Source organism: Octodon degus, unplaced genomic scaffold (assembly GCF_000260255.1).
Source record: "Octodon degus isolate 3935 unplaced genomic scaffold, OctDeg1.0 scaffold00194, whole genome shotgun sequence".
In the NCBI taxonomy this organism is placed as follows: Eukaryota; Metazoa; Chordata; class Mammalia; order Rodentia; family Octodontidae; genus Octodon; species Octodon degus.
This window is the reverse complement of record NW_004524770.1, coordinates 4116074-4144016: the sequence shown is the minus strand read 5'-3', so window position 1 is coordinate 4144016 and position 27943 is coordinate 4116074. Positions and strand designations below refer to the sequence as shown.

The window sequence follows — 27943 nt, the reverse complement described above, 5'->3', positions numbered from 1 at the left end:
GCTTAACCAGACTTTTGGGACTCAGGTGTGCACGCGTTGCGTTCATTGGTTGCTGCCTGTGAGCCACGGAAAGTGTCCGCCCAGGAGGGCTGAGCTCCAGCAGGCATGAGCCTGGGCAGGCGCCCCCCACACTGCGCACACACTCTGCTGCTGAGCTCCACACCCGGCTCATTCTACACTCTGGAGACTGGGTGGTGTGTGGTGAACACATTGCAGACATGTGTTCCTGTGCTGGACCCCACCTTTGCGTTTTATGGTTCCTTTTGATCACATTCTTACCCTAAAAGATAAAAGGCACAACTCGGTGGCATTGTCTCTCCACAGTGCAGCCACCACCATGATCTAATCCTGGAAGATTTCAGCACCCAGATGGAAGGCCTGTGGTCCCCACCATCCTCTTCTCCTGCCGGCTCTGACCGTCACTCCCTAGTGCTTGTCTGAGGCACCTCACAGAATCTGCGGCCGTTTGTGCCCAGCTCCCCTCACTAAGCACACTGTAAGGTACATCCGTGCCTAGCAGGTGCCTGTGCTCTGTTCGCCCTGATGCTGAGGAATGTCCCTGCCTGGACAGCCCACATTTTCTCTCTCGCTCAGCTGCAGGCAGTGTCGGCCCTTCCCTCTCGGGCTGTACTTTCTGTCTGGTGCCTGTGTGTGTGGTCTGTGCTCAGGCCCCTGTGCTGCAGCTCAGGGGGGCCTTGCACACCGGAAGGTCATCAGAGATACAGTTTCTGGCCCTCAGAGATTTTCCACCTTGTGGGGGAAGAGTAACAGAGAGGGCAGGTTTGAATCTAGGAATTGGCTAGACCTGGACCTGATCCTTTGCTGGACCACCTGGATGCTGGGTGACCTTGGGCTTCTCCCCATGAGACTGGGTTTTCTCACCGGAATGGGGCCTTCGTTGCTGATAGTGTGGAGGAGAAGGGCAGTAATACAAGAAAAGGGATGCGCACAGCCTCTAGCCCAGGGCGCTGGGGGGGGGGTGAGGCTCGCGGTGTGGTGCTGGAGCGTGGCCCACCCATGTGGCCTTGGAGCAATGACCTGGATCTACACCAGAGCATTTGCTCACACCCGTGGGGCCTCATGGGCTTGCCCCCACCCAAGCCTGGCAACCACTGATCTGCTTTCTTTCTGCATGGGTTTGCCTATTCTGGACATTTCATACAAACAGACTCACACAACGTGTGCTCTCTCATGATTGGTTTTTCCCTTAGCATCATGCTTTCGAGGTTCAAGAGCTCGTGTGTCAAGACTTTGTTCCTGGTGCGAGTGGAAGAGGGTCCTGCCTTTGTGGGAACAAGTTCGCCAGCTCCTCAGGCAGTTCAGTGCAGCAATACCACGGGAGGCTGACCAAAATATAAGGGGAACATTTAAATTTAAAAATTATTGCAATTAAAGACGTGTTTCCATGCATCCCTCTAATCAGGACCCTCCTCTGCCATGAACACACTCACCCCGCAGTTCTGGCCCTCTCCTGAAGCAGTTCCGGACCTCTTCTTTGGCGAGTGTCTTTATGAAGCATGACAAAAAAATAATATGGAGAATGCTGATGCCAAGTGCCACCCTGCCGAAAGGCACACTGCTAAGCACGTGAGGGTGCAGTCTCACCAGGGGCGCATGCTTATGTCCCAGACCTACCACCACGCAGCCGCTGGCTCTGCCCAAAGTCAAGACGTCCACGAAAGAGAAATGTCTAAGATTCATTCGGGACACTGAAGCAGTCACAGGGCAAACTAAGGAAAGGAAAGGAAAGTTCTGGAGCCACTGAAGCTTGGGTGAGGATGACGGGAAAGTGCGTTCAGGGCTGGGGAATATTTTGAAGGAGATTCATGGCAATGTTTCTTTTACCATACTAATTTTTTAAAGTTTTTTAAACATTCATTGTATTTTGTAATCACACTTCCCATGTCCCAGCAATATACTTAGACCTAAAAATACTGCAGACGCGTATTAAGGGGCGCCCGTGCCTCATGTCCAAGGCGGCGCTGTTCCTGGCGGCCAGCACGCATGTGCCAGCAGCACAGGTGGAGTCTGCAGGCGAGTGGACTACGGAAGCGCCGCACGTCCACACGGGAATATTGCCTCTGCTGCTGTTATTGTAGCCTGCCTAACTCCCACTGAGTTAGAGGCGTGAGATGCTGTCCCTTCTCCAGAAATCCCTTCCTGAGTTGGGAGCCCCATCCCTTTTCTGACCACAGAGCAAGTCTTGGTCTCCGTCTGAAAGCTTCTGCCATTCCTGGTTGCCTTCGCTGGGGCCTTCCAAAGTCTGTGTCAGGTCTCTGGGGTGGAGGAGGTGGCTCCTGAGGGAGAGACAGCCCCAAGCTGGGGAGATAAGTGTGCTGTAGGGAGGGGGCTGCAGTGCTGAGAGTTCAGGACTGACAAGGTGGGGACCCTTCCTTGGGGTCGCTAAGCTGGGATCTGGAGGTGGGGTTGTGCTTCAGGAAGCTGCAGAGCCCCACCCTCCACTCAAGATGGGTGAAGCCACAGAAGGTGGGACACCAAGGACACCCTGGAGATTTGCCAGTGGAAGGGTTTCAACAGAGCAGAGTGGGGGCACAGGGAGGACACTGCAGGGGCCTGGCGTTGACTGAAGCATGATACTTTCTGCTTGCGGCAGCTTTCTTCTTCAAACAGTGAGTGCTGCAAAGTCACAGACTCTCTGGTCATGTGACAGTGAACTTAGGGACTCGAGCTGCTTTGGTGGCAGCTGACGTCTCCGATGTGCCTGAATGAGCTGCCACGGGCAGGGAATATGGAGCTGAGCAAAGGAGACTCAGTGCACTTCCTCCTGGGACTCAGATGCTCGTCGAGCCCTGCCTGGGCCCTCCCTCTGTCAAGGGCCCCCAGAGACCACTGTACAAGACATAACTGGACTCTGCTCTAATGGTGAAGTAGCCAGAAGCATAAAAATAATAAGTACAAAAGTCAAGAACTAACTATCAGTCCTGCTGAAGGCTATGGTGGGAAAATACCGTGACAGGAAATCTAACAGGTCAGTGCAGAGGGTGTGACCGTGAGGGGTGAGTAGTAGTTCATTAGGGAAAAGGGATGCAGCCCTGGGTGGGGGCTTAATGAACAGAAGGCTGAAGAGACACAGCCACAGAGGGACACTGAAGAAAGTGGAGCCCGGAATCCTGGCTCAGGGTGAGAGTTCTGTGGTATAGCCTAAAACCCATTATGTTGCTAAGCAGAAAAGAGATGGAGGACTCTGTTTGCTGGGGGTGGGGCTGCAGAGTTGGGAAAGTGGAGCCCAGGGTTTAGAAATGGATGTAAGGATAGAGAATCAGGACTGGAGACCATTTGCCTCCCCTCCTCTTGGGGGCACTTTGCCACTGAAAACATTTCCAAAGGGGTTGCTTAGGCTGGAGGTTGTCAAACTCATGGACCAAGGTGCTCACTCCTGGGTCTTGTCAATAAAGCTTTATTGAGACACAGACACACCCACTGTATCTATCCCTGGCCATGGTTTCTGCTCTAGTTGCTAAGCAGAGTGGTTGCCGTGGAGACCATGTGGCCTGCATCTGTCCCTTTCCAGATGTTTACCGAACCCTGACAGATGCAGAGTGAATGCAGGACACATTTTCAAAACAGAAATCCTTTGGCTCACAGTCTTCCCAGTGTGGAGATTACTTTGCTCCTCTGCAGAACACCTGATTTTAGCCTCACTTAGCCCCGTGCAGTGGGGGCGAGGCTTCCCTTAGGCTGTGGTGTTGGAAAGTCGGGGTTGGAGCCCAGATGCGGACTCAGACTGTTGCTTCTCTGAACTCGCACCACAGTGCTCTCGGGTCCCCATGTGTTGCTTTCTGCCAAGCCCTTCCTCTGAAATGCTCCTTCTTTTCTCCTCTCTATAAAACATGGATTTTTGGAAGGACCCCTTGAAAAGGAGTGTGTAGGCCTTGCAAAAACCAACATGGCAAAAACCAAAAAACAAACAAACAAACAAACACCTCCCAAACACGCCATTAGGGGCCAGGGAGATGGCTCAGTAGAATAAGCATTTGCCTGGCAAGTGCAAGGGCCTGAGTTCAATCCCTGGTTCTGAAAAAAAAAAAAAATTGCCCCCAAAAATCAACGTGGCTTTCTGCAGGAGAATTTTCATAAGAATTTTATCTGTCCAGAGACAGCAGCAGCCTCTAAAACCAAATAACAAAAGGATGATGCTAACAGCCCCTTTCCGGTTCCTTCCTCCTTCCGACCCCTTTGTGCCTCCAGGCTCCGCAGGGCGCTTCCAGAGCCACTTGATTTACAGAGCAGAGCTGATTTTCACTCAGAGAACTGGCCATCTGCCTGCCGGGCACCAGTGACCATTGGCAAAATTATGACTTGATACGAAACAGATGGGCTTTCTAGTCAGATGCGCTGGTTCCCCCCTCCCTCACACACAATACATGGGGGGAAAGAAGGCTGCTTTGGTAATGTCTCGATTTTCCACTGGTGTAGGAGGCATCCGTATTGCCTGTCTGTCTGGTCTTCATTTCACCCTCAGGGCTGGGTGGGGACTTGGGCAACTGCAGGGGGCTCCTGACTTGGGGACTGTTTTGACCCAACTTCTACTGAGATCTTAGAGAATCCTATTCATGCTGGAATGCAGATTCTGGCAGAGAGATTTTCATGTCTCTAAAATAAATAGTTGTTAATACTCTTAACAGGAACACACTGGCTCTGCTTCATCCAGGGTTATCACTTAACTTCCATTGGCAGTTTTTGTGTGGTTATTGCTGTCTATGTTGATTCAGGGTGACTGACTAATCTGTTTCGAAAAGCTGGCTTAAGCCCTGGCTGGGATTAATTACTGCAGGACTTCTCAGAGCCTTGACTCTTGACTCCCCTGGCATTAAATGGGGCTTTGCCAAGTCTGGCCCCCCAGGCCATGCCTGCCCAGCCACTTACTGTCTTTGTGGCCCTAAACTTGAACACTGCTTACCTGCCCAGAACCTTCACTTCCCAAATGTAAAACAGGGTTGACCACATAGCCCAGAGTCCTCTTGCTGTTGACCTGGAGTGGACACACAGGAATCTGGTGGCCTCCCCTGGGGCTTCCAGAGCTGAGCTTCAGGGGTCAGCACTGCTCAGCTCCTGGCTGTTCGCGGGTGTGTGTTCCCTGGGAAGTAGCTGGCTCCTGTTTCTTCTGCTCTGTGCTTAGTATCTGCACTCACCAGGGGAGGACCAAGATGACATCTGAGGGGCTCGGGGGTCCAAGTGAGGCCTGGGGACTGCGTAGGAGTTGAAGTTCCCCATATCAGGGGCATAGAAAAGGCTGCAGGGCTGTGCTAACCAGTGGCTACATCCTAGGCTGAGTCGTTCATTCACGTGCTCCTTCGCTTGCTCATTCATGTCGCCTGTGCTCGTGGCCTGTGCTGGGCACTGACTATAAGAGTCCCTGGAGTGTGGAGAGTGTCCTGCTCCCTGCACACTGAAGAACAGCCTTGTTCTCCTCAAAGGTGCTTCAGTGGACCTCGGGTTCTCATGGACAAATTGCAGAGGACCCTGAGACAGAGCCACATGCACTTTCTGGTGTCTGTCACACCAGCAGCCAGCACCTTCCTGCCCCAGCAGTGTGACCTGTGCAGTCTTGAGGCGGCATCCTGTTCTGGGCCCCCGGCAGACGTGGCCCTTTCTGGTCCTAAGAGCAGCATCCCCAAAGAGCCACGCCCTTCCATCCTTGGTTGGGAATTTTCCATGAATCTTACATCAAGGAAATTTGAAAGCCATTTTTAAAATTTGATTTTGCAGGTTCAGACCCATGCTGGGGGTTGATCTATTAAAACACGCAGCCTTTATTTTGAGGCTGGCAGCCGAGCCACCTCTCTGGCTGCCTGGCCCAAGGGGCTGGGCATTTTCCCCTGGTTGCTTCTCAGGATTTGTTAGCAGCTGCTTTCACAACTCGCCCTCTCCAGCCCTCTCCTGCCCCACCATCCTCCCTGAGAGCAGCGTCTGCTCTGACCCTGGTGGCCCCACTTATGTCTCTTTGATCCCTCTCTGTCCCTTACTGCTTGTGAAGAACTGTTTCCCTTCGCTGCCTCCAGTTTTCCTCATCTGCTTATGAGTGATAAAAATATTCCTGCCCTCTGGGGTTGTGCAAGGGAAGGGAAGGGGCTCTCTGGGTTAGTGACGAGGACACTGCCTGTCATACAGCAGGTGCTCCGCGGTGCTGCTGTCACAAACGACTGTGATGACAGAGCCGCGTTCCCTTGGCTGCCCTGTAAGGGTGCCCTCTCCTCCCGCCTACACCTTGAGCCTTGTTCCCCAGAGCTGCTGTCTCCAGCAAGATTCGCTTCTATGTGGCCTCACCATGAGGCTGCACTTGAGCCAAGTCCCTCAGTGACGTCCCCGTCCCCAAGACACATGTGCTCTTGACCAGGCCCTGCCCACCACCCCAAACTCAACTTTGCCTCTTTTATGGCATACACCATGAACTCTAGCTCACAGGTTCCCAAGCCTAAGCACAAAGGCCCACGTTGGGAAATGAGGAGCACTAAAAGCTATCTAATTGTTTGTCACTTACCAATATGTAATCAATGACATTTTTTACTTAGGAATTAGTCTTTCAGTTATTTTCATCAGTGCTGATGACAGCTGATGCTGTGTGTGTGTGTGTGTGTGTGTGTGTGTGTGTGTGGCAGGCACTAACTGGCACAGTAGAAGTTGGCTTCTCAGTGTAGAGCCCAATTTTATACATAAAAATTTCACTGGGCTTTTGAACCTCAGAGACTAGCTTCACTGATCGCCCCTGAAGCGCTCCGTATTGCCGTACTTCGGTGAATTTGCACCTTTCATCTAACTTCAACTGGGATTTCAGTGCCCAACTCAAATACCTCCCCAACATCCCGATCGCCTCTCCAGGAAGAAGAGCTGGGCACCCCGCAGCTGGTCCCGCCCTGCTGCTCCACATTCTGTGTGCCTGACTTCCCAGCAGGCCCCAGGGCAGGGGGCTCCCCAGACCTAGTCAGTGTCAGTGAGCGCTGCGGACGGATTGCGGGCAGGGGCCAGGAAGGACTCCATAAAGAAGGAGGATCATTGGCCACCAGAGAAATTCAAGTGACAGCATGCAGAGGGCATCTCACTCCAGAAAGAATGGCCAGCATCAGGCAACCAAGTCATAAGGAGTGCGGGCAAGGTCTAGGGCAGAAGGAGTGCTTCCACCTTACTGCTGGGGATGTGCCGCAGAGGTCAGTGTGCAGATTCGTCAAAAAGCTAAAACTGGAAATTCCATTTAACTCAGCTACTCACTCCCCTTCTGCGAGTCTTCCGGACAGTCAGAGTTGTCATGTCAGGATGATCCACACATATTCATGCTTGTAGCAACAAAAGTTACCCTAACGCAGCCTTGGAAGTGTCCTGGTTGCCTGTCAGCAGGTGAACGGATACAGAAAATGTGGCACGTACGTGCACTGGAGCACTACTCTGCCACAAAGCAGGATAAACTTGAGTCATTCATAGGAAAAGGGATGCCTCCTGAGACCATGATAAGTGAAGTCGAGCCAACACACGGCTTAAATGCTGCATCGTTTCTCTTAATGAGAACCCAAAATTATAAATAAAATAGTAGGAAATAGTGAGCTCTTTTTCAAAGGGAGAAGGGATCAACAGGGGAGGAGTAGGGGATGGAGAAGAATCGAAAGGCAGAAAACCAGAAATAGAGCAAGAGTTTGCAAATGGGAAGGGCCTGAGAGTTGGAAGGAGTGGGGAGGAAAAGAAAGGGGAGGGGACAAAAAGATGCCCAGATGTCACATCATGAGTGTGGTCATCAGGTATCACACACAAGCACTAGCAGCAGAGACGTAAGCAGGAACAGCCAGACAAAAACACCTGGGAGGGGAGGCCGCCCGCTCCTGGCCGACACCCCAACTTCTCATCTTCCTCCCCCACAGCTCTTGTCCATCTGCAGGTGAGTGGTCCTCTGTCGTTCCTCCTCCACGAGGGCATGAGCTCCTGCTGGGGGAGCCTGTGCGGACGGCGTCTGCTTTGTCTTGAACTCAGGGTGATCTCCACACTCAGCACACCCTCAAACAAGTGATATTTGATGAATGATTCTGTGAACAAATGAGTGAATGAGTGAATCAAGTCAGAGGAAACCTCGTGTTCCAGCATCACGCGTTGCAGTGTCCCTGTTGTTGCTGAGAGCCCACCACTGGGCATAGCAAGGGTGCCCAGGGGTCTACTTCCCTTGTGTTTAGGGAGCTGTGTCCTCAGGACATGAAGGGGAAAATGGGGAGAGCCTGTTGGGTAGATGATGAGGAAACAGAAATGTGTGAGGTCACGAAACAGTAGGCACCAAAGTCACACAGTGAGGACTGAGATTGGTGCCAGCGTTTGCAGCCTCGCTCCCGGACCCTCAGGCATGCAGGTGTGTATTTCAGTAATCATGAGTGCCAGGGACCAGTGTTGACAGCACAGGCTTGGGGATAAGGAAGGGTCCGGCACCTGTTCTTATGGAGTGCAGTTAGCTCCCATGGCAAAGCGATGAACCCCAGTATGACAGCTGAGGCTGCTCGGAGCTCAGATGAAAGGGAATGTTAGGACCAAAGGGTGGCACCTGCCCCAGGCATGGAAATTAGTGCAGGGCTCCAGTGGCACAAGCCAGACAATGCCTGACTTCCCGGTCTGTGGATCTGTGGGTGGGCACCCTGTATCTGAGGGGTTCTGGGGGCAGTCGGGGTCATCCAGGACAGCTGCAGGTGTCCAGGGTCTGCAGGGTGGGGCCCACCACACTCCTCACAGAAAGCATCAAGAGGCCTCCATCGGAGCTGTGTGTGCATCCTCAGCAGCTGCTACACGTGGGAAGGTGTCTCCGTAATTCACTGCTAATGCCTGAGAGGTGACAGAGGTGCCCCTGGCACTTAGCACCACTGTTCCTGGGAGGCTGGGGAGGAACCTGCTAATGCGGACCTGCTAATTCCTTTGCACCTCCTGGAATCTCCGCTGTGGGAGGGCGAGGCGACTCCAGGGAAGGGAGCGCAGCTGCAGAGACCGCAGGGAAGGGGCCAGCACATCCGGCGTCCCTTCCCTCTGCGGACATGGGCACAGGCCTGAGCTCGCCTGCCCAGCTACTCACACAATGGGCTCCGCACACCCTTCCCCGCCTGCCGCTCCTGCTCAGGGAGCCCTGCCTGTAAGCCCCACCCCCTTCCCTAGGGCACAACAGCGCTTTAGCCCTCCTGCTCCCTCCTGGCAGGTGGGTGGGGCTTGGTGTGTGCGGTGGTGAGGATGCTGGGATCAGTGCGGGAGTCCAGCACGGAAATGCGGCCACTTGCCCAGGGTCGTGGCGAGGTAGGCGTTAACTACACCCAGGTTTGGGTTCAGCTTTGTTGCTTGTTCTGTGTGCCGCTCCTCCTCGCCCCGACTGCTAGGAAGCTTGGGCCGCGCAGGTGCCCTCTGGAGCACTCGCAGTGTCTCTGGTGGGGACCTAGCAGCCCCTGACGCTGTGACCCTGCTCAGACCCCTCCCAATGACCCCCATCTTGCTCCGGAGGTTCAGTGTGCGTCCCTCTAATCAGCCACGGAGCCTTCATGCAGGAGCAAGGTGTAAATAGGCGGGCTGGGCTGTCACCCTCCACCCCCAGGGGCTTAGGGACACCGCCCATCCTGGTCCTGCAGCACCGAGGTTTCCTGGAGAGCCCGCTTCCCGTGTCCGGCCCGTGGACTGGCAGTTCCGCTTCCATCTGGTGCCCGTGGGAGGAGGAGGAAAGGAGAGGGGAGGGACAGGGAGCAGCAGGCGCTGGGAGGAAAGGGCCCGTCGTACCCAGCACGCACAGTGGAGTGGGCCGGGGCAGCAGGAAAGGCATGGTGGACAGCGACCCTGCTGCGACGTCACTGTTCACGTCTCGGTCAACACGCGTGTGCGCGCATAGTGCTGGCGTCCGTCCTGGGAGCTTGGTCCTGTTACTTCACTGAGACGCAGCTCTCTGTTTCCTAGGGTCCGTCCTGTATTTTGTTCTTTAAATTGTTTATACTTTGGGTTTCTCCTGTACGAGAACCCATGCGATGTTTACGCTGGAGGGTCTGATTATCTCACTTAACAGCAAGGTCTCAAGGTGCATCCACCTTCCTGCGGGGACTCGGGCTTCTCCTACTCTGTTATGGCCGAGTGGAACTCCATTGGAATAAACATCACGGGATTTGCTTCCTCCATGCACCTGTTGGACGCTGCGTCCGAGAGTTAGCTCTTTTTTGGTAGAACCGGGGATTAAACTCGGGCCTTGCGCTTGCCAAAGAAGCGTTTGTTCCACTGAGCCATCTCCCCGTCCCAATAAGGTGTTTTTTGTTTTTTGGTTTTTTTGGCTCCGAATGCCTTCAGGGCAGGTTTGGCTGGCTTGAGTTGTGGGGATCGAACCCCAGCAACCTGAGCCTGACTGCTCTGTTGAAGCAGCCACTTAAAGAACTGAGCTAAGGGGCAGTCTACCCCCCCCCCCCCGCAAGATTTAGCTCCTAAGAGCTGTGCGGCTACCAGCGTGAGCATGCGCAGATCGCTGCCGTGCGAGGGCTCCACGCTCCAGGAAGGGAAACCGCACCCACGGTGGTCTGCAGAGCCGCCCAGCCGAGCAGAAAGGCTTCCCCAGGGTGTTGCCTCCCCGCCGGGGTAGACATAGGACCTGGAAAAGTGAATGGATTCACTACTAAGCGTGGGGCTTCCGTGCGCCTCCCATCTTGGTGTCCTCCCCTGCCCCCTGGTGTGGGTGGTAATTTATGGTCTCCCTAGAAATAGCACAGGGGTTTCACACTGACCACCAGGATTGGTAGTTCGGTGGCTGATGAAAATGGCGAACGGCGCTGTGCCTCAGTCTGCTCACCTGTGAGATGGACACACACTGGAGCTCACAGATCTGTCCTGAGGGTAGCATAACATAATGCGCAGCCGTGAGCCATAATCTCTGAAACGCTGTCACATACTGTTGTAATAATTATGACAGTGACACTTTCTCTGAAAGTTACCCATACCCACCAGGTTTGCATATCCAAGTGACCAGCAGGTCTGGACACAGACATTGTACATGAACTTCATCTACTATCCGTACATCTCCTGTTGTGCCGTCGGCCTGTTTGCAGGCTTTATGGCTACCTGTGGCATCAGGAGTCTGCAGTCCTGTCAGGGATAGCTGCAACCTCTAGTTCACAGAGGAGGAAACTGAGGCTCAGAGAGACAGGGAGACCCTACTAAGGCAGCCCTCCAGTGGCCACGCCTCACAGCGCTTTCAGAAGCTCCTGGGTAGGCCCACGGTCCCTGGGCACAGAGGCCCTGCCCCATGGACGCCTGGATGCTGTCACTCCCCACTCTTCCCAGGAGGGCCATAGTGGGCTGCAGGGTTGGTTGGTGGCCCAGGGAGGCTTGGGCAGGGGGCAAAGAGAAGCAGAGCCCTTTCCCTGGGTTGGAGGGTCCTGCCCCGCCTCAAGCTCTGGCCCTTGGACTCCTGGTGGCCCTTGTGTAGCTCTGCTCCTCCGGCCTCTGGGGACTTGCTGGGGCTCAGGGTCACTAAAGACCAGGGGTCACAGCCCCTGCTCAGGGAAGCAGTGAGGTGGACTAAATCCCAGGTATGGATACCCGGTGTAGAGTGGAGTGCGGGCAGGTACTTGGGGAGGGGACCTTCAGTGGCCTCTGCCCCGAGACCCTGAGACTGCATCTGAGCCTTGCCACTGCAGGGGACATGCCGTAGGCTCCCACATAGCCCCTAGGAAATGCATGTCTCCTGCCTTCCCAGCCCTGGCTGACGGTGCTGCTCCTTGTTCTGGGGAGCGGAAGGGGCAGATGTTTTCCACGCATGCAGCTGCCCTCACCTGCGCACACCCCTGTGCATGGTCACACCCAGGGGTCCTGTGCGTGCTGCCCTGGGGGCTGCGATCCCCCAGCTTCATCCAGGTCTCTCTCCGTGCTTGCTTTACCCTCCTCATGCTATCACCAGGTGCGTGGAGAAGGGCTGCTCGGCCAGCCCTCGTGAGGGCCCTGGAGGTCGCTGCGGTTCTCCCCAGGTGACACCGTCTGTGTGTGTCCCCCAGGCTCAGCGCTCAGCCTCCTCTTTCTTTGTCCTCTCCTGGGATGACCCCTCTGCAGCTGCTCACTGCGCCCTCGATGGTAGGCCCTGTGCTGGGGTCTGCAGTCATGCCATGCCTGCCCTTGCCCTCTAGAGCTGGGCAGGGCCCAGGATGCCCACACTGATGGCCTGAAAAGGGCCTGCCTCTGCCTGGGGCAGGCAGGGTCTTCCTGGAGGAGCAAGCAAGTAGTTGAGCAGGTGTTTGTGGAGGCAGAAAAGCTGGAAGAAGAGCAGACAGCATGCAGGCACCGATGAGCAGAGGTCCTGGGGCAGGACCAGGAGATAGAAAGACCCCAAATCCCACAGGGAAGCTCAGCAGGTGGGTCCCACACAGGGCACGCTGCTCAGAGGAGCCCCAAACACCCCCCACTCCAAGGACCCTGCTTGGCTCTGGGCTCTGGGCTCCAGGGGTAAGGGGCTCGCCTGTCCCTGGAGCCAGGTAGCCCGGCCATCACCCGTGACCTTCCCTTGGCTCTCATCCTGCAGATGAGATGGACCGAACCCCCGCTGTGCGCTCCGAGTATCTGGTCTCAGGGATCCGAACTCCCCCCGTGAGGAGGAACAGCAAGCTGGCCACGTTGGGCAGGATCTTCAAGCCCTGGAAATGGAGGAAAAAGAAAAACGAAAAACTGAAGCAGACGACGTCGGGTGAGCTCCTGTCCCAGGAAGCAAGGGTGGCGCTGGGGCCCAGGTGTGCCCTGTGCTGCTGACAGCTCTGAGGCTGCCTAGGACCAGAGCTGCCAGCGGCCCTTGGATCACCTCCCTCCACTGGCCACCAGGCTGGGCTGTGCACAGCACCACCACCACATAACCCACACTGAGGGTCACATGGGGACCTGAAGGCAGGAGTGGCAGGGGCCCTGGACCCTCCGGGTCCCACTGGGAGGGGCCGGCTCAGTGCAGGCTCCGCACAGGGTCCTTCTGCTCAGCCCCAAGGGTGCCCACGTCACCCGCCCTTGCTCTCACAGGTTCTGACAGCACAGGGCCAGGCGGGGCTGTGACACTGAGTGTAGCAAACTCACCAGCCAAATACTCGGCAGCAAGCACTCAGCGCACTGGAGAAACCATGGCCCTCACCCTGCCCTGTGCAGACCCTCACTGCAGAGGCAGGGGCCAGGTCTTCCCCGAGGCCCGGCCACAGCTGGCCCAGGTTCCACTATTCCTACAGGCGCTGGGTAGATTCTGAGGGTCACGGCTTCTCTCCCTGGGGGACAGACATGGAGCCTGCTCCCAGGTCCTAACTCCATCTGGGTCCACAAGCCTCAGGGATCCAGAAGGGGTGACACTCACGCAGGAGGCTGCTTCCTTATACCCTGCCAGTCCCCGCTCTGTGGGAGATCGGGTTGCGGCCAGTGGTCCCGTTGCCCCTGCCTCCTCGGAATGCACTCCAGGAGGTGCAGCCGTGAGACCACACCTTGTGCCGGGTGGACGCCCAGAGGGGTGGAGGCCTCCAGAATGCAAGAGCCCATGACAGTCAGTGTCGGGCTGGAAGCTGCTGGTGGCATCTGCTGTGCGTGCACCTGCTGCAGGGACAGCGATCTCATGTGGCCCGTCCCCCTGGGGGATGGGGAAATGGCCTGAGATGGAAGAACTCACCGGGCTGGTTGAGCACAGGTGCCTGGGAAGGCGGAGCGCCCCAAGGAGCGGGGCTGGGGGGAGCTGAGCCTCTCAGGTGCCGGGGCCTCCCCACTGGGCTGCTCCTCTGTTGGCTGGGCCTAGAAGCAATTAGCGCTGGTCCTGTGGCTTAGTCCTGGGTCTCGGGGACAGGCGGGACAGAAGGCTGCTGCTTCTGCAGGCCACAGGGTCCCATTGCCTCCCAGCTGAGAAGAGGTACAGACTCCAGGGCAGCAGCGATGTCCGAGACAAAGCCTCTGTGCCCACAGCAGGCCCTGAGAGCGGGGGTGGTGGCTGCTGGCAGCCGCAGGTTCAGGCCACACTTTGGGCCACACTTCATAGGATGTCTTCACCACCCAAGAAGTCAACTGACACACTCTGTCTGCCAAGAGTGAGAACAAATAAAGCCTCATTGCTGAGGACTTCGCTATGCCTCCAGGCATGAAGGAGGAGAGCCAGGCCCCGCCCCAGGGGCTGCCTGGCACCTAACTCGGCCTGCGCCGTGAAGTAGGGACTCAACAAATATCTCAGTAAATTCACAAATGCCCCTTCTTCAGAGTGGTACTGCCTCCTCCACTGGAGCTCCAGCTCAGCTGGGGAGCCCTGGGTGTCTGGGGTGTGTGGGGAGAGTGGGCGGCGTTGGGCACTGCCTTGAGAGTGGACACTGTGCCCTGCCAAGCAGGCCCCAAGGCGTCCTCAGCTTTGCATTTGGAGATGGGTTCACCTGTACAAGGAGACTGGGAAGCAAGCGCCCCTGCCCATGGTGAGGGAGGGGCAAGGTGGGCTACTCTGAAGTAGGGGTGGACCCGATGTGGGCGGATGGAGCTGGTGACACTGTCTGTGTATGACTTATGGGTGCTGTTGCCTGCAGTCAGTGGAGACCTCGCAGGGGAGAGATGCCCAGAACTCAGTGGGGGGAGATGGGGAGGTAGGGAAGTAGTTAGCAAGGGCTCAGAGCTGCAGCCGGGTGTCCCTGGGCACTGGGGTTAGAGGTGGATGCAGCCATGCTGGTCAGTGCAGGCTAGAAAGGGGGCAGGAGTAGTGGGAGGGGGCTACGCTCCCACCGACCCCTATGGAGGAGATCTCACAGTGAGCACTCCAGGCACCAATGAGCCTGCTGCGCTTTGGCTGTTTCAATGCATGTGGCTTGACAGCCCATGGAGTGGGGGGGCTAGGAACCCCCAGGCCAGCAGGGTACGACTGCCTGGGCACGAGGCTGACTCACCTGGTGTCCTTGTCCACAGCTCTGGAGAGGAAGATGGCTGGCAGGCAAGGCCGGGAGGAGCTCATCAAGCAGGGGCTGCTGGAGGTGATGGAGCCGGGTAAGTGGGGCCCACACGGGGCGAGGTAGAGCTCAGAGGCTGCTGCAGCCAGGCTGGGCCGGACGCTTCGCAGCCCTCAGGTTGGGGCAGTAATGCTGAGCCTGAGTCGGAAGCGCCACAGCAGAGTGAGGGCCAGGGCGCCCGTCAGGAGCACTGGGTGCAGCTCTCTACTGGGAGCGTCCAACAGCCTGCACTTGCGCCTCCCTCCAAGATGGTAGCGGTGGTGTTGGAGACATCATTTTTTTCCATATTCACATTTTAATGCATGATTTGGGAAAATTAATTTGACTTCTGCCAACAACAAATTCCTAGCACTCCTGTGACAGCACAGGGTGCAGTTTCCAGGCAGGGAGTGTGGGGACAACTGGGAGTAACTGCAGAGACAGGGCTAGACCCTGGTCCTGTGTGCGCAGCAAGTCCAGGCTCACAGTGTCCACTGCCTTCTCAGTGGACTGCAGCTGGCCATCATCACCAGCACAGTGGACCTGACAGCATCTTCCTGTTTCTGCTGTGGCTTCCAGTCTTGTGGGGCAGGGGACTCGGGTCCTGACGCCCACCCTGCACGTTGCCTGGTTCTCAGAGATCTTAAATTCAGGGGGGAGTAGGGCCTTCAAAAGATCCTACTGCCAGGTCTTCAAAGTGTCTGGAGCTGGACCAAGCTCCTGAAATGTGGCTTCTGGCCTTGTGGGCCAGTTCCCTGCAGATTCAGAAACATCGGTTCCCGTCTCCTCTGCAGCTGAAGTAGCCCTGGTGTCTTTGCAATGTCGCCCAACGGTTGAGAATTAGGACACAGCCTGTGAGCGCAATGCATTCAGATCTTGGATGCCCAGGCCTGTAGCTCGTAATCCCAGGTGTGGTCCACGGCCTCTGCCCTAGTTTCTCTCCTTTACCTTCAAGAGGGGGGAATCCTCCATGGGCAACTGTCTAGTACCATGAGGAAGACAGTCCGTGTAAAAGGCAAGCTCAGCCTGAGGTCCTGTGGCATCTGGGCATATGACACTGCTCTGACATGGATATGTGGAATGTCACTGCTGAGACAGAAATCTGGATTATTTTAATTTCACTAGGGCCCAAGAGGCCTGAGCCTTGGCATCTTGATCATGCTGCCAGCAAGCTTTATTTTCAGTCTTAGGGAGTAGGAGAAGGACACAGAAACAATGCTAGAGCCTACCTAGAAAGTGTTCTTTTTGATGAGTAAGGAGGAAAAAGGGATGTAGATTTGATTCTTGTCAAAACTGAAGTAGAAGTTAGAATCATTAAATTAGAAAACTGCTAGGATTGTAGTTTGGCTTTTTTCAACTCTGTAAGATACTTCTGGGTGCCACCAGAACAGAGGCCCAGGGACCAGTGTCAGGCTGGTGCCGGTGGAGTGGTGGACCTTCCTTTCCAGCCTTCATGTACTTGCTGCGGCGACCACATGCTCCTAGCTTACAGCATGGCTTTAGAGCTGGCCACAGGTGGCGACAAAGGTCTGATGGCAAATAGGCTTTGGGAGCTCTGAACCGGTCAGCTTCTCATCCCCATAAAGAAATTTCTGTGGTGGGCTGACTTGCAAAGCCAACAGGGTGAAGGGCATGGAGCTGTCATCGCTCTGTCCTGGCGACGGCCTTCCTGCCCACAGAGTCCCCAGGTGGCTGGGCAGGCAGAGAGCAAGCCTGCCCAGGTCCCTGTGTCTGCCTGTTCTCGTGCCCGACCCTTGTTCTGCCCCAGGGCTCCACCTGATGGCATTATCTGATTCTCTTCTCCCTCTGGATTGGCCCCCTCTGTGTCCTGTGGTCACATTAAATGTGGACTCCCATAATATCACCAACCTGTTTTAGGGGCTTAAACTCTCGCCTGGGTGTGGAAGGAAAAACCCATGGCCAGGGTGGGCTACCACTCCTGGCTGCTGTGGCCGGGCAGAGCAGCCCTAGGCTTGCGTGAATGAGCAGGCCTGGCTGCGTGAAAGAGCTTTATTTATAGATGCAGATATTTGAATTTGAAGTAATCTTTATGAGTCAGCAAGTTTTACATCGCCCCCCTCCCCCCACTGCCCCAAGCATTGATGAGGTAAACTCCATCCTTAGCCGGAGCTGCACAAGCAGGTGCCAGGCTGGCCTGGGCCCCGGCCGCAGCGTGCCTGCCCCTCCCTTCATTGCTCTTTCTCTCCTGCTCAGCAGCAAGAACTGGGAGCCTGAGTGGCTGCGCTTGCGCCCATTGGATGACGCAGCGGGTTCTCACCGAGTACCCCCCATGCGCAGGTTCTGCATTAGCTGCTGAGGGTTCCGGCGAGCGAAACACGGTTCTCCCAGAATGCCCTCTCGCTGGGAACGCGCGTGCGCAGTCCCACAAATCAGAGCGGAATCACGAGGAAGATGAGGGTGGGGCTGTGCGGAGGGCCTCGAGCGCCAGAAGCACGCGTGAGGTCTTGGCTGATGGGTCTGGGGGGTGCATGTGGGATCCACGCGGGCGGGCAGCACGCAGCATGGTTATCCAAGTTCGCTGCTCCCTTGCGTCTCCGGGACCTTTTTCCCTGGTGCTGAGGTCGGCACTGAGCACCTCCGGCATGCCAGGTGAGTGCTGTACCACTGAGCGACAGCTGCAAGCTTGACAGGGACCCAAACCAAACACTGTGATGAGCACTCTGGGGCGGCCCCTGCCCCAGCACCAGAGCCTGGCGAGCTGGTCCAGCTGACTCCGCTTCCTGCAGGGACACATCCTCCAGGGAGTGAGGACCAGCTTCCAGCCCAGGAAGCCGTGTGAGCCTGTGAGGCCTCAGGGCGGAGCGTGGCAGGGCCCAGGGCCCGGGATGAGGTGAGGGCAGGGCGGAGGCTGAGGTGTGCGCTGCCTTCCGCTTGCTTCCCCGCCCCAGGCATGGCCAGGGTGGGCGCCTAGGCTGCCCCAGGGGAAGGGCCAGGGGCATCTGCAGTCTGTGGTCAAGGCAGGGAGAAAGAGGCTCCAGGGCCTGCTTCTCGGGGGCCCTACAGTGCCAGGGTGCACGGGCAGTACTGGTGTTGTTGCTGGGCACAGGTGCTGCGGCATGGGAAGTGAGGACTGGGCGCTCCTGCGGGGGCTGGTGCTCCTGTCCCCAGGTGGTAACTATGAGGCTCCTTTCTGGGCGCCAGCCTTAGTCAATCAGGGCTCAGCGCTGCCTTCTCCCGGAAGGTGAGGCCAATCTGCAGCCGTGGGCGCCCCCCTGTGGCCGGCCGCCTCATTGAGTCTGCCTGCACGGTGGCCGGGCTTTCAACTGCACCTGCCCACGTTGCGCTCTGTACCCCATCTGAGACTCCGTGACCACCAGGAGGAACAGAGCAGGGCCCTGGGCATGCAGGACGCCGGCACCCTCAGCCCCTCCACCTCCTCAGCCCGGCACTCTAGGCGAGGCTGGAGGCTGCATGCATCTGCTCTGCAGACGCTGTTCCCGTCCCTGGATGACTTTCCCTAGTGTCCCTGTGTGCATCAACCTGGCGTTTTCTTAAAGAATTTAAAGAATTTCATTTGCCGCTATATTAAAAAAAGAGAGAGAGAGAGAGAGCGTTACTGCCCTGGTGCTGTGTTCAGTGGCCTGGGAGTCACATGGCTGCTTGGAAAATTGCACAGTGACAAGTCCAGTCTGGGTTCCATGTGGCAGGGGACCGGGGCCCTCCATGTGTGTGCACACAGTTGCACACATGCACGTGCACAATCCCGCGTGCTGTGTACACTTGCTTCCACTGTACACGCATGCATGTGTGCATCTGTGGGTGCTTGTGGTGGACCCTCTCACAATGACACAGGCACGCTTTGTCAGAGGACAAGGGCAGTGCACAGAGAGACCCAGAGGGAGGCCGCTGGCCATACAGTGAGAGTAGCAGGGCACGAGACCCTGCCCGGGCTCCAGCCAGCGTTTCCTAGCAACAGCCCTGCCACCAAGGCTATTTTGGGAACTGTAACTTCTCATTGAGCATGATTCTAGGCTGCGGCTTTGAGCACAGCTCAAAAAGCCATGCAGGGCCACTTGGCGGCAGCCCCAGGTAGCTGCCAGGTCTGCAGGTGAGTACAGGCCTTGCAGGAGGCCTCTGGGCCTGACCACCTTGCTCCTGCTGTTACTGTGCAATGCTGGTGGAGAAGCAGTTGTCATTAAGAGCAGCAGTGGCTGTGGGCAGCTCCTGTGTCAGGACAGGTGAGGCAGGGCCCACCCCCCGTTCCCCCACCAGTGTGCCGGCTCTCATGTCCTTCTGTGTTGCCCTGGTCAGGAGACTAATGGAGGGCACTGCCACAAAAGTGCCATCCACTGCCACAGCATCGTGTGGCCAATGGGCCCAGCACCTCGAGGCACCTGGCAGTCAGTGCTGCAGCCACCTGTGTGGGTGGCCCTGGCCCTGCTCCACGTGCTGTCATCCTTGGCAGCCACCTGGCCCATCCACAAGAGGGAGCAGCAGGGGCCCCGTGAGCCCCTGAGAAGCCACTGTCTTCATTGTGCAACCTTCTGAGGTCCCAGGGACAGAAGCAGACTGGGAGACAGGGAGGGGCTGGAGGGACCTAGGGAGAGGGTGGGTGTTGGACAGCGTCCAGGCTCTGCAGGAGCAGCATAAGCTGCGTAGCAAAAGCCAGGGACCTTGGTGTGCCACATGTGCACACCGGTGCCTCGATGTGCCCTGCACTCATCCGGGACCACAGGCAGCCAGAAAGGTAGGGTGGGGCCTGCTGCCCCCCAGGGCCTGGCAGGGTGCCCCACAGATGTTGGCCCCGCTGACCACAGTGCGTCCTTGCAGATGCTGAGAGCAAGGTGTGCAGCCCTGGTGGAGGCCCCCGGTCGACGCAGAGCGAACCGTCCACCCCCAAGCAGGAGGCCCTGACTTCAGATGATGTCCAGCCAGGAAACCCCTCTGCCACCGGGACAAACCAGGCTTCCCTGGATGAGCCACTGTCCTCAGACACCCATACGGATGACGCAGGTACTGGTGGACACCCTGTGGGCTGAGGGCCCAGGACCTGGGCGGGAACCATGCCTGCTGCTTTGGACTCAGACAGCAGCTCACAGGCACTCATGGCCCTGCCCCACTCTGTGGAGCTCTGGCCTTGTCCCATCCCAAATCACTCGGGTGCAGCTGATTAGTGAGTGCTAATGGGCTCACTGGGACTTCCAGCTGTGAGCCACCCCCAGGACGTCTTTGCATGTTCACTGGGACCCTCTAGGTTAGAAAGTCCCCAAGGGGACACACCCAGGGAAGATTCAGGGGGGTGGGGAATGGGGTAGGGAGCTTCCCAGCAGCTGGGTCCCACTGCAGCTGGCCTTCCCCGAGCACGCAGAGGGCCCTGCATGCCCAGCAAATGGGACGGTGGCTCTCAGAGCTCTTCTCACCCTCATGCCCAGCAGATCGGCCTTGTGCCCTGTTACATGGGAGAAGCTCCAGGGCCCCGTCAGGATTGCCTGGGGGAACTTAGCACGGGGGCTGCAGCATTGAGGGGCTCTTGCTGGGGGCAGTCGGGTCACTGTCTTAATAGAGCAGGCCAGGGCTCTTGCCAGTCGTGTGGAAGGGGAGGGAGGAGAAGGGTGGAGAGGAAAAGCAGAAACCCACAAGCGCCTGTGGGGCTTTGCAGTACCCGCCCTGCTGCCTACTGGGAGGGACTTTAGTCCATCTTCTAGGGAACAATCCATCAAGCCAGGAGCTTGTCTCCTCCTGAAAGCTCTAGCTGTGGCTATGCCGTGCAAGTGTGGCGCTGGACGCGCATGCCTTGACTATCCAGGGAGCCAGGCTGCAGATTCAATGCCCTGGTCTTGTGCTTGCAGTGGGTTGGGTTCTGTGCCCTCCCCTGCCCGGGCAGCGCCACACTGACCTCTCCCAAGGCTGTCCATCCATCGCTGTCTGTCTACCCACAGCCTCCCTGTACCACCTACATGTGGCTGCCCTGGTCCTGCTCCACCTGCCCACAATGGCCAAGCCCACCCCACTCCCTTAGCTAGGGGACAACATGGGGACTGACAGCTGCAGCTCCAGAGAGAATCCTGACTCTTGCTTGTGTCCCATTAAGCCCCTGGAAGCTGCCCTCAAGGTGGGACAGCTGTTGTGTTTCTAATGGCAGCCCCAGGGACACCCCACCCTTATGCTGAACCTTGTGCCTTTGGGTATCTATGAGCACCCTGGGCCCTCGCTTAGTGTTGGACTGTCTTCACAGTGCTAGGAGGGAGGCTGTTGCTCTGGTCAGTGTGTCCTCAGCCTGTCACTCCCCCAAATTCTGGGCTTGGGAGGGCCTTGGGACCGAGTCTGTGTGCAAGGCCGTGGCTGTATGGAGACTGCTGTTGCGGTTAGGCCTGCAAGGTGGCAGGGGCTGCCCAGGGAGAGCAAGTGGAGGGTGCCCAGGATGGGCACAGCACAGGCCTGGGGTGAGAGAGGCTGGGAAGGATTCAGAGATGAGCCACTCGACTCTGGGGTCCAGGGGCCTCCAATGCCAGCAGGCAGCCCTGTCCTTGCTGTGCGTGCAGGCAAGAGGCTGTGGCTTGTGCTAGTGGGACTGTTTCCACAGGTTGCTGGGTAGCCTCAGATGGCCAAGGAGCAGGAAGGACAGGGGCTTTGGCTGTGTGTGGCAGAGCTACGTTGGACAGAAAGAGGAGACTGGGTCCTGAGGGTGGAGCACAATGGAGTTAGCTGGAGCAGAGGCCGGATGCAGGTGGGCAGGACAGGGACACGGCCTCCCCCATCCCCTGGCTGTGCACGTGGAGCTTCCTGTGTGGGTCTTGATGCCTAGAGCCACGGGCTGACCTCGCCCTGTCTGTATACCATGGTGAGAAAGCATTGCAACTGCACGGTGCTTCGCTCTCACTCCCGCCCCCTCTGTATTTGGTACAGGGTCTCTACATAGTCCAGACTCATAGTGATCCTCCTGTTTTCAGCCTCCCCAGCACTGCGACTGCAGGTGCGCACCACCACTCTCGGCTTGGTGGGTGGCTCGGTGCGCCTGGAGGCAGGGCCAGCACAGCAAGTGGTGCTGGGGGTTGAACCCGGCCCCTGCGCTTGCCTAAGCACATGCTTAGTGTGGGAGAGATTTCCTTTTTCTCTCAAATAAATTGTAATGAAGGTGTAAGTTCTTTTAAGGAAGTAGAGTCAAGTAAAAGCATCGCAAGTACAGAGGAATGCCCACACTCTCTAAGAAAGGAGCCCCAGCCTAGCTTCTTTCAGCTTCTAACAAAGACTAGCGTGTTCCTTCAGGACACATTCAGCTGATTCAGTAGTGGGCATGGCACTGCTGGTGAAGCGAGCCACCCTGGCTGCCCGGGTTGTAAGGTGCTGTGGGGGCCTCCCTAGGTGCTGTGGGGGTCTCCCAGGTGCTGTGGGGGCCTCCCTAGGTGCTGTCCTCCTGGGTGCTGCAGGTGCTTCCCTGAGTGCTTTAGCTACTCCAAGTACTGTGGGCGCTGTCCTAAGTGCTGAACCTGAAGGCACTCAGTTACCCTGTGCAGAGTCCAACACAGAAGTTCTTGGGTGAGGAGAGGGGGGCCACATGCCAGGGAGCTCCCAAATGTGCAGAGACGGGGCCTCAAGGGCAGCAGCACATCTGACACCAGGTGGGTCTGGGAGTGAAGGTGACTGGACTCCTGGCTAATCTGCATGCCTGTAGACAAGTTACTTAACCCCTGATCCTGTTCCAGCAGGTATAGTGAGGGTGTCGTCAAGTCACCCTCTCAGGTCACTCACATTGAGTTAGCTGACCTCTGGGCAGCAATTAGCCCAGCCCTAACGCACAACAGCTCTCAGAAAGCATTTGTGAGCAATGTCCATTGCTGTCATCATCCTCAGGGACAGGCGTGGCTGTGGAAAGCGGTGCCTTAGCGCGCAGTGTCACAGAGCATGTCTGCCGGGGTGTGGGACCCTTACAGCTTGCAGTTCAGCTGGGACATCTGAGGTCTCATACCCACCTCAGCCCTGGGACCTGGCCCCGGGAAGTTTGCATCTACATTGAGAAGCCTGCCTTATGGAGTCCCTTCCTGAAAGACTGATTGTACTTTAATACATAGGCATTAAACTCACACTTTAAAATATTTGCAAACCCATGACTTAAAAGGTTTTAAAGACATTTTAAAAAAATCCACAAAAGTCCAGCTGGACAACTTTCCAGCCAAGGCACCCGGGCCTGTCCCACTCAGACTCCGCGGCACACAGTAGGGCATCCCATCTGTGCTGCTGGCCTGGCCCCTCAGGTGGGTTGGCAGCGCCACGGGGAAGGTCACGGGCATGGTCTTTGGAGCCAAGCACTGTGTTGTCAGCTTCTGTCCTCCTGTGTGGGCCTGGGTCATTGCATAATGAGGACGGCACTGCACGGTGACACTTGGCACCTGAGGACCTGGGGAGGCCTCCTCAGAGCCTTGGGGATCAGCAGTTGTCTCTCACTTAATTCCCACATTCCGTGCCTCGGAGCCCAGGGGAGCTGCTCACACCTGAGCCCAGTCCCTGTGTGCCGTAGGTCATGTTGTAATAGACATCGCCTACCTGCAGTCTTACAAAGAAACGTGCCATTCAAGTGCCTGTCCTGGGCCTGGCTTCTCTGCTAGACCTTGGGCAGGGCCCAGGGGACCTTGCGATGCCCTTGCAGGTGACATTCTGCACTGAGGCAGAACACTGGCTTTTTACAGTGGTGTCTACTGCCCTCTGAGAAGAACATTTTCTATATGATCTTATACGAAGCCCATTTTTAAAAATAAAATGAGTTCAGAGAGGTGAAGTCATTTGTCCAAGGCCACACAGCACACGAGTGGCAGAGATGTTGTGTGCCTTAGTCACGTTCTGTGACCCAAACTAGACCAAGTGGGAGACAGGAGCCTTTGCTCTGCTTCTGGAATGAGCTGCTTCCAAGGCCCCACATGGGTGCTCTCAGCCTGTGGGCTCCAGCTCGCATCCTGCCTGTGGCCTGTGCCTGCCTGGGCACCATGTTCTGCTCTGGGCAGCTGCACAGTGCCCAGGGAGACAGTGCTAGGTGTCCTCCGTGTGTCCAGAGCTGTTCCGCACTCTCCTGGTTGCTGCCCTGGTAGCACTGGGACTCAACTCCATCCCAGCATCCTGACACGCTGTGCAGTACAGTGGTCCCAGCCACATGGCTCTAGGTTAATTGGAATGAAATAAAACTAAAGCTTGGGGCTGGAGAGGGCTGGCCAAATAGCTTAGCAGATTAAAGCACCTGCAAGCAGGCGTAGCAGCCCGGGTTCAATTCCCGGCCATACTGGCCTGACTCTGGGGGCGCACTGAGATTGCAATTGAGAATGGGTGTAGTGGCACCCACCTGTAATCCCAGCTCTTGGGAGGCTGTAAGTAAGCAGATCACAATGAGTCCAGTCTACATAGTGAGATCCTATAGACCCTGTAGACCCTTTCCTAAAAAAATACACACACACACACACAAAAAGAGCTTGGGGCTGGTGAGATAGCTCAGCATTCTAAGTGACTGCCTGGCAAGTGCAAGAACCTGGATTCGATCCCCGGTACCACATGCCGTGCCGCCCTGCCCTGGGCCCTCCAAGCCGTAACGGTGGCCACAGTAAGAAGCCAGGTAGCTTTGCTGATTGCAGTTCTGGATTACAGTTCTGATACCCGGCATTTCTGCAGCAGAAAGCCTGCCTCTGCGGCAAAGCCCGCTCATTCCCCGCTGAGGACAGTGGCCATCTGGCTAGCTACAGCAGGCCTGCTGATCCTGCCCCGGAGAGTGGCTTTGGCGAGGAGGGAGGCAACGTAGGGCTGAGCTATGGCTGGGGTCTCGGCGGAGTACAGAGTGGTCGTTGGCCCAGGCAGGCATTTCTGAGGAGTGTGGTGGGGGGGAGCACACAGAGCCTTCTGTGGACAGGACAACGCAAGTCGACAGAGGGGTACAGTGGAGGAGTCCGTCTGGTGACTTCATGGTGGGCTGTGGAGAATGCGACCAGGGAAGGGTAGTCCCGTCCAGTTGGGAGCCAGGACCATTGCCTCCCGATGCCCTACAGATTGTCCGCGAGGCAGAGTGTGCTTAAGGAAAGAGCGTAGAAGCTGGGTGGGCCTGTCATGGGGACGGCCCCTCCCCCGGGGCTGGGGGACAGCGCCTTGGGCTTTAGTTGGAGAGGGCCTGCTGCAATCTGATGGCTTCATGCCCCCCCACCCCAAAGCTGCAGGTGAAGCTGAGTGACAGGAGGGAGCCAGGAAGCACAGGCGACTAGAAGTAGGGGCATGGGGAGAGGCAAGGCCTCTGGGATGGCAGGCTTTTCCTGGAAACTCCTTCCTGCCCCCACCCCTCACTAGGCCAGTAGGAGGCAAGAGTGCTGGAACCCCAAGCTGCAAATGCCCTGCTATGGTGGGGTCTCCGCTGAGGGCTCCCACGGTTAGTACAGGGTCACACATATGCACACAGAGGCCCAGAGAGGCTCAGGATCCTAAACAAGACCTCGGAGCAGGTATGGAGGCAACTGAGCCCAGGGCTGTCTGGCTCCAGGGCCTGTCATGAGGGCTGCTGGTGAAGCTGGGGACAGGGCCACCCATGACCGGGCCATTTCCAGCTTCTGTGTCTGATGGCTCTCCTGACCTGCTGAGAGGGCCCTGCTGCCTGCCCTGCCTCTCGGCCTGCCTCTCTGAACACTCTGTTTGCCTCCTTCTCCACTAGCCAAGTTGCCTTCTGCATCCAGTGGGGATGAGGCCAACACCGCCGGCAACCTCCTGCCCAGCCCTGATGGGCCGCCTCCGGCCTTGGCTGGGTCTGGCTCTTTGGACAGCCCTCCTGGACCCCTGGAGCACTGCCTGGGCCAGCTCCCCAGCCCCCCACAGCTGCCCGCGCCCCCACCCAAGGCCAGCTGCAAAGCCACGAAGACGGGCGCAGGTGGGTCTGTGTTGCTTCCTGCCTCATCCCTGCCCTCCCTCCACTCCCTCTGTCCCCTCCCTCTCTCCCTGTCTCCCTCTCTTCCTTGAGTTCTTCCTTCCTCCTCTTCCTTCTCTCCCTCCATCCTTCCTTCCCTCAACCAGTCCTGCTTCAGCTCCCACTCTGGGCTGGTTCTCACCTCTTGCTTCTGTCCTTGGAGTTCTGGGAAGGGGTGCCCCCCTGGGAAGACTTCCAGGTGGCCTAGGGTTGCCCACCGCACACCACCTGGGCTTCCCTGGTGCCTGGGGCCATGTCTCTGCAGGTCTCAGAGGCAGCATCTGCCAGCCCCCAGCCCCGGGGTGCAGCCAGTGTCTACGAGGGGCTCTTCCTGTCAGGACCCTCGTGTGTCTGTCTGTCTGTCTGCTGGTTCTGTGTCTCTCCAGGAGAGTTCTTTTTGCCTGTTCCCCTCTCTCCAGTCACTGCCTGCCTGATTCTCTTTGCCATGAGCTTACTGAGCGCCAGACCTCAGGTGGAGGCTGGATGGGGGTACTTCCGGGCAGGCAGAGGGGCCCGCCTCATCCACGCAGCCTGGGTCATGCTGGCCTGGCTGGCGGTGGGGCAGCCTGGATCTAAGGCAGATGTCCCTATGGAAGTCCAGGATGGCAAGAGCAAGTGGGGATGGAGGCAGAGGCCCGAGGGAAGCAGCTGTGGGCCAGGGGCAGCCCCATTGCCCCTGTGCATTGCCGGGCAGCCCCAGAAGGGGGAAGAGGCCCGGGGAGGTCAGCCCTCCCTGCTGGCACCTGGTCCTGACATCAGGCTCAGATCAGTGAACGGTGCTGTTACACCCCGTCTGTGATTGACACAGCCACCCCAGGCCTGGGGGCACGTCGCCACGCCTTGTCCTGGAGTGCTCTCTCCACTCCCGAGGGCGCCCTCAGCTCTGGCAGGCAGCAGGTGCTCCCCAGTGCAGGGAGCAGGGGGCTCCAGACAGGAGGTGTGCTCCGAGCTTTCTCTGCTTTCCCTTCCGGAAGTGAGCCTGAATATGATCTCTGGGTGACACAGCACCCGAGGCGAGGAAGACTGCCGAGGCCACACCATGCCGCGTGCGATGTTACTGTCTTGGTGATGCCCACTCCGTTACAGCCACCAAAAGCCAGAACAAGACTCGCACTCGCTTTGGCCAGGCTGCATTGGCCTGGCTTTCCTCTGGCTTGCTCAGCTCCACCTTCGCAGCGCACAGCGCAGGCAGCTCTCGGGGCTGTCCTGCGTGGGAGGCTCAGCCCCCAACCCCCAGCTCGGGATTCTCCTTTCTCTCCGAGATTCTCCCTTTTTTCATGCCCCTCACTCAGGATCCCCAGGTCTGTCCCCAGCCTGCCAGGCAGGACCTCTGATTCCCACCCTCCCTCCCTCCCTCGGAGGATCTCAAGGACACGGGGTGTGATCGGTCAGCAGATGGATTTTTCAGGGCTGCTCCGAGCTGGGCTCTGAGCTGGGCTCCTCACCGCCCCGCTGCCTGTTTCCACTGCTTCCTTTCCTCCCCAGAGGCGTTCACTTCCACCTGTCGCCCTTAGATGGCAGCAGGGAAGCGAAAGCCGGCCCAGGACCTGCTCAGGGACTTGGACTTTGGCAGCAGGTGCCTGTTTCCTCCACCTGAGGTGCAGGGGCAAAAGAAACAGGTCCGTGAGAAGCGGCAGCAGCTCCCCTTCTCAGGGCCGTGCAGGTGGGAAGCCCGAGAACAAGGTGCTGCCCACAGAGGCGCTGGTGGAGGTCTGCTCCCAGGCTCCTCTTTACTTGGGAAAGTCCTCGTGTCTGCGGCACTCCCAGGCAGGAGGTGCTCCTCGCGCGACTGCTGTCCTCACTCCTTCCTCTCCCGTCCATTGTCAAGGCCTTGGCTCCCCAGGGCTCTCACCTGCTGGCCCCCTTCCGGATGACTGTGCCCTCACACCAGCCTTCCCTGCCCGGTGGCCAGTGTCAGTCTGCTTGGGCCCTGGGCCTCTAGACAGTAGCCAGTGGGCAGGCCCTGAACCTCAGCTTCCTCCTCCCCCGGGAGAGCGTGCGCCCAGCTGCAAAGCTGCTTACCTGGCGCACCCTTAGCTCAAGTGCCAGCTTGGCTGAGCTGAGTGCCGCCCCCTCGTGTGACATGCTTGCACGCTTGCTGTGTCTCTCGCTCGCGCGCTCTCGCTCTCTCTCGCTCTCTCTCTCGTTCTCTCTCGCTCTC

General features: G+C 57.6%; 1 protein-coding gene across 1 annotated transcript in view; it reads left to right on the top strand.

The window, feature by feature from the left end:
- Positions 1 to 27943, top strand: part of Phactr3 (phosphatase and actin regulator 3) — a 205782-nt gene that overhangs the window by 107231 nt on the left and 70608 nt on the right. Inside the window, exons 2-5 of the mRNA XM_004644177.2 lie at positions 12509 to 12670; positions 14881 to 14958; positions 19692 to 19874; positions 25534 to 25746. Of these exons, the coding sequence (XP_004644234.1) occupies positions 12509 to 12670; positions 14881 to 14958; positions 19692 to 19874; positions 25534 to 25746 (636 nt within the window). The remainder of the gene's footprint in view (positions 1 to 12508; positions 12671 to 14880; positions 14959 to 19691; positions 19875 to 25533; positions 25747 to 27943) is intronic.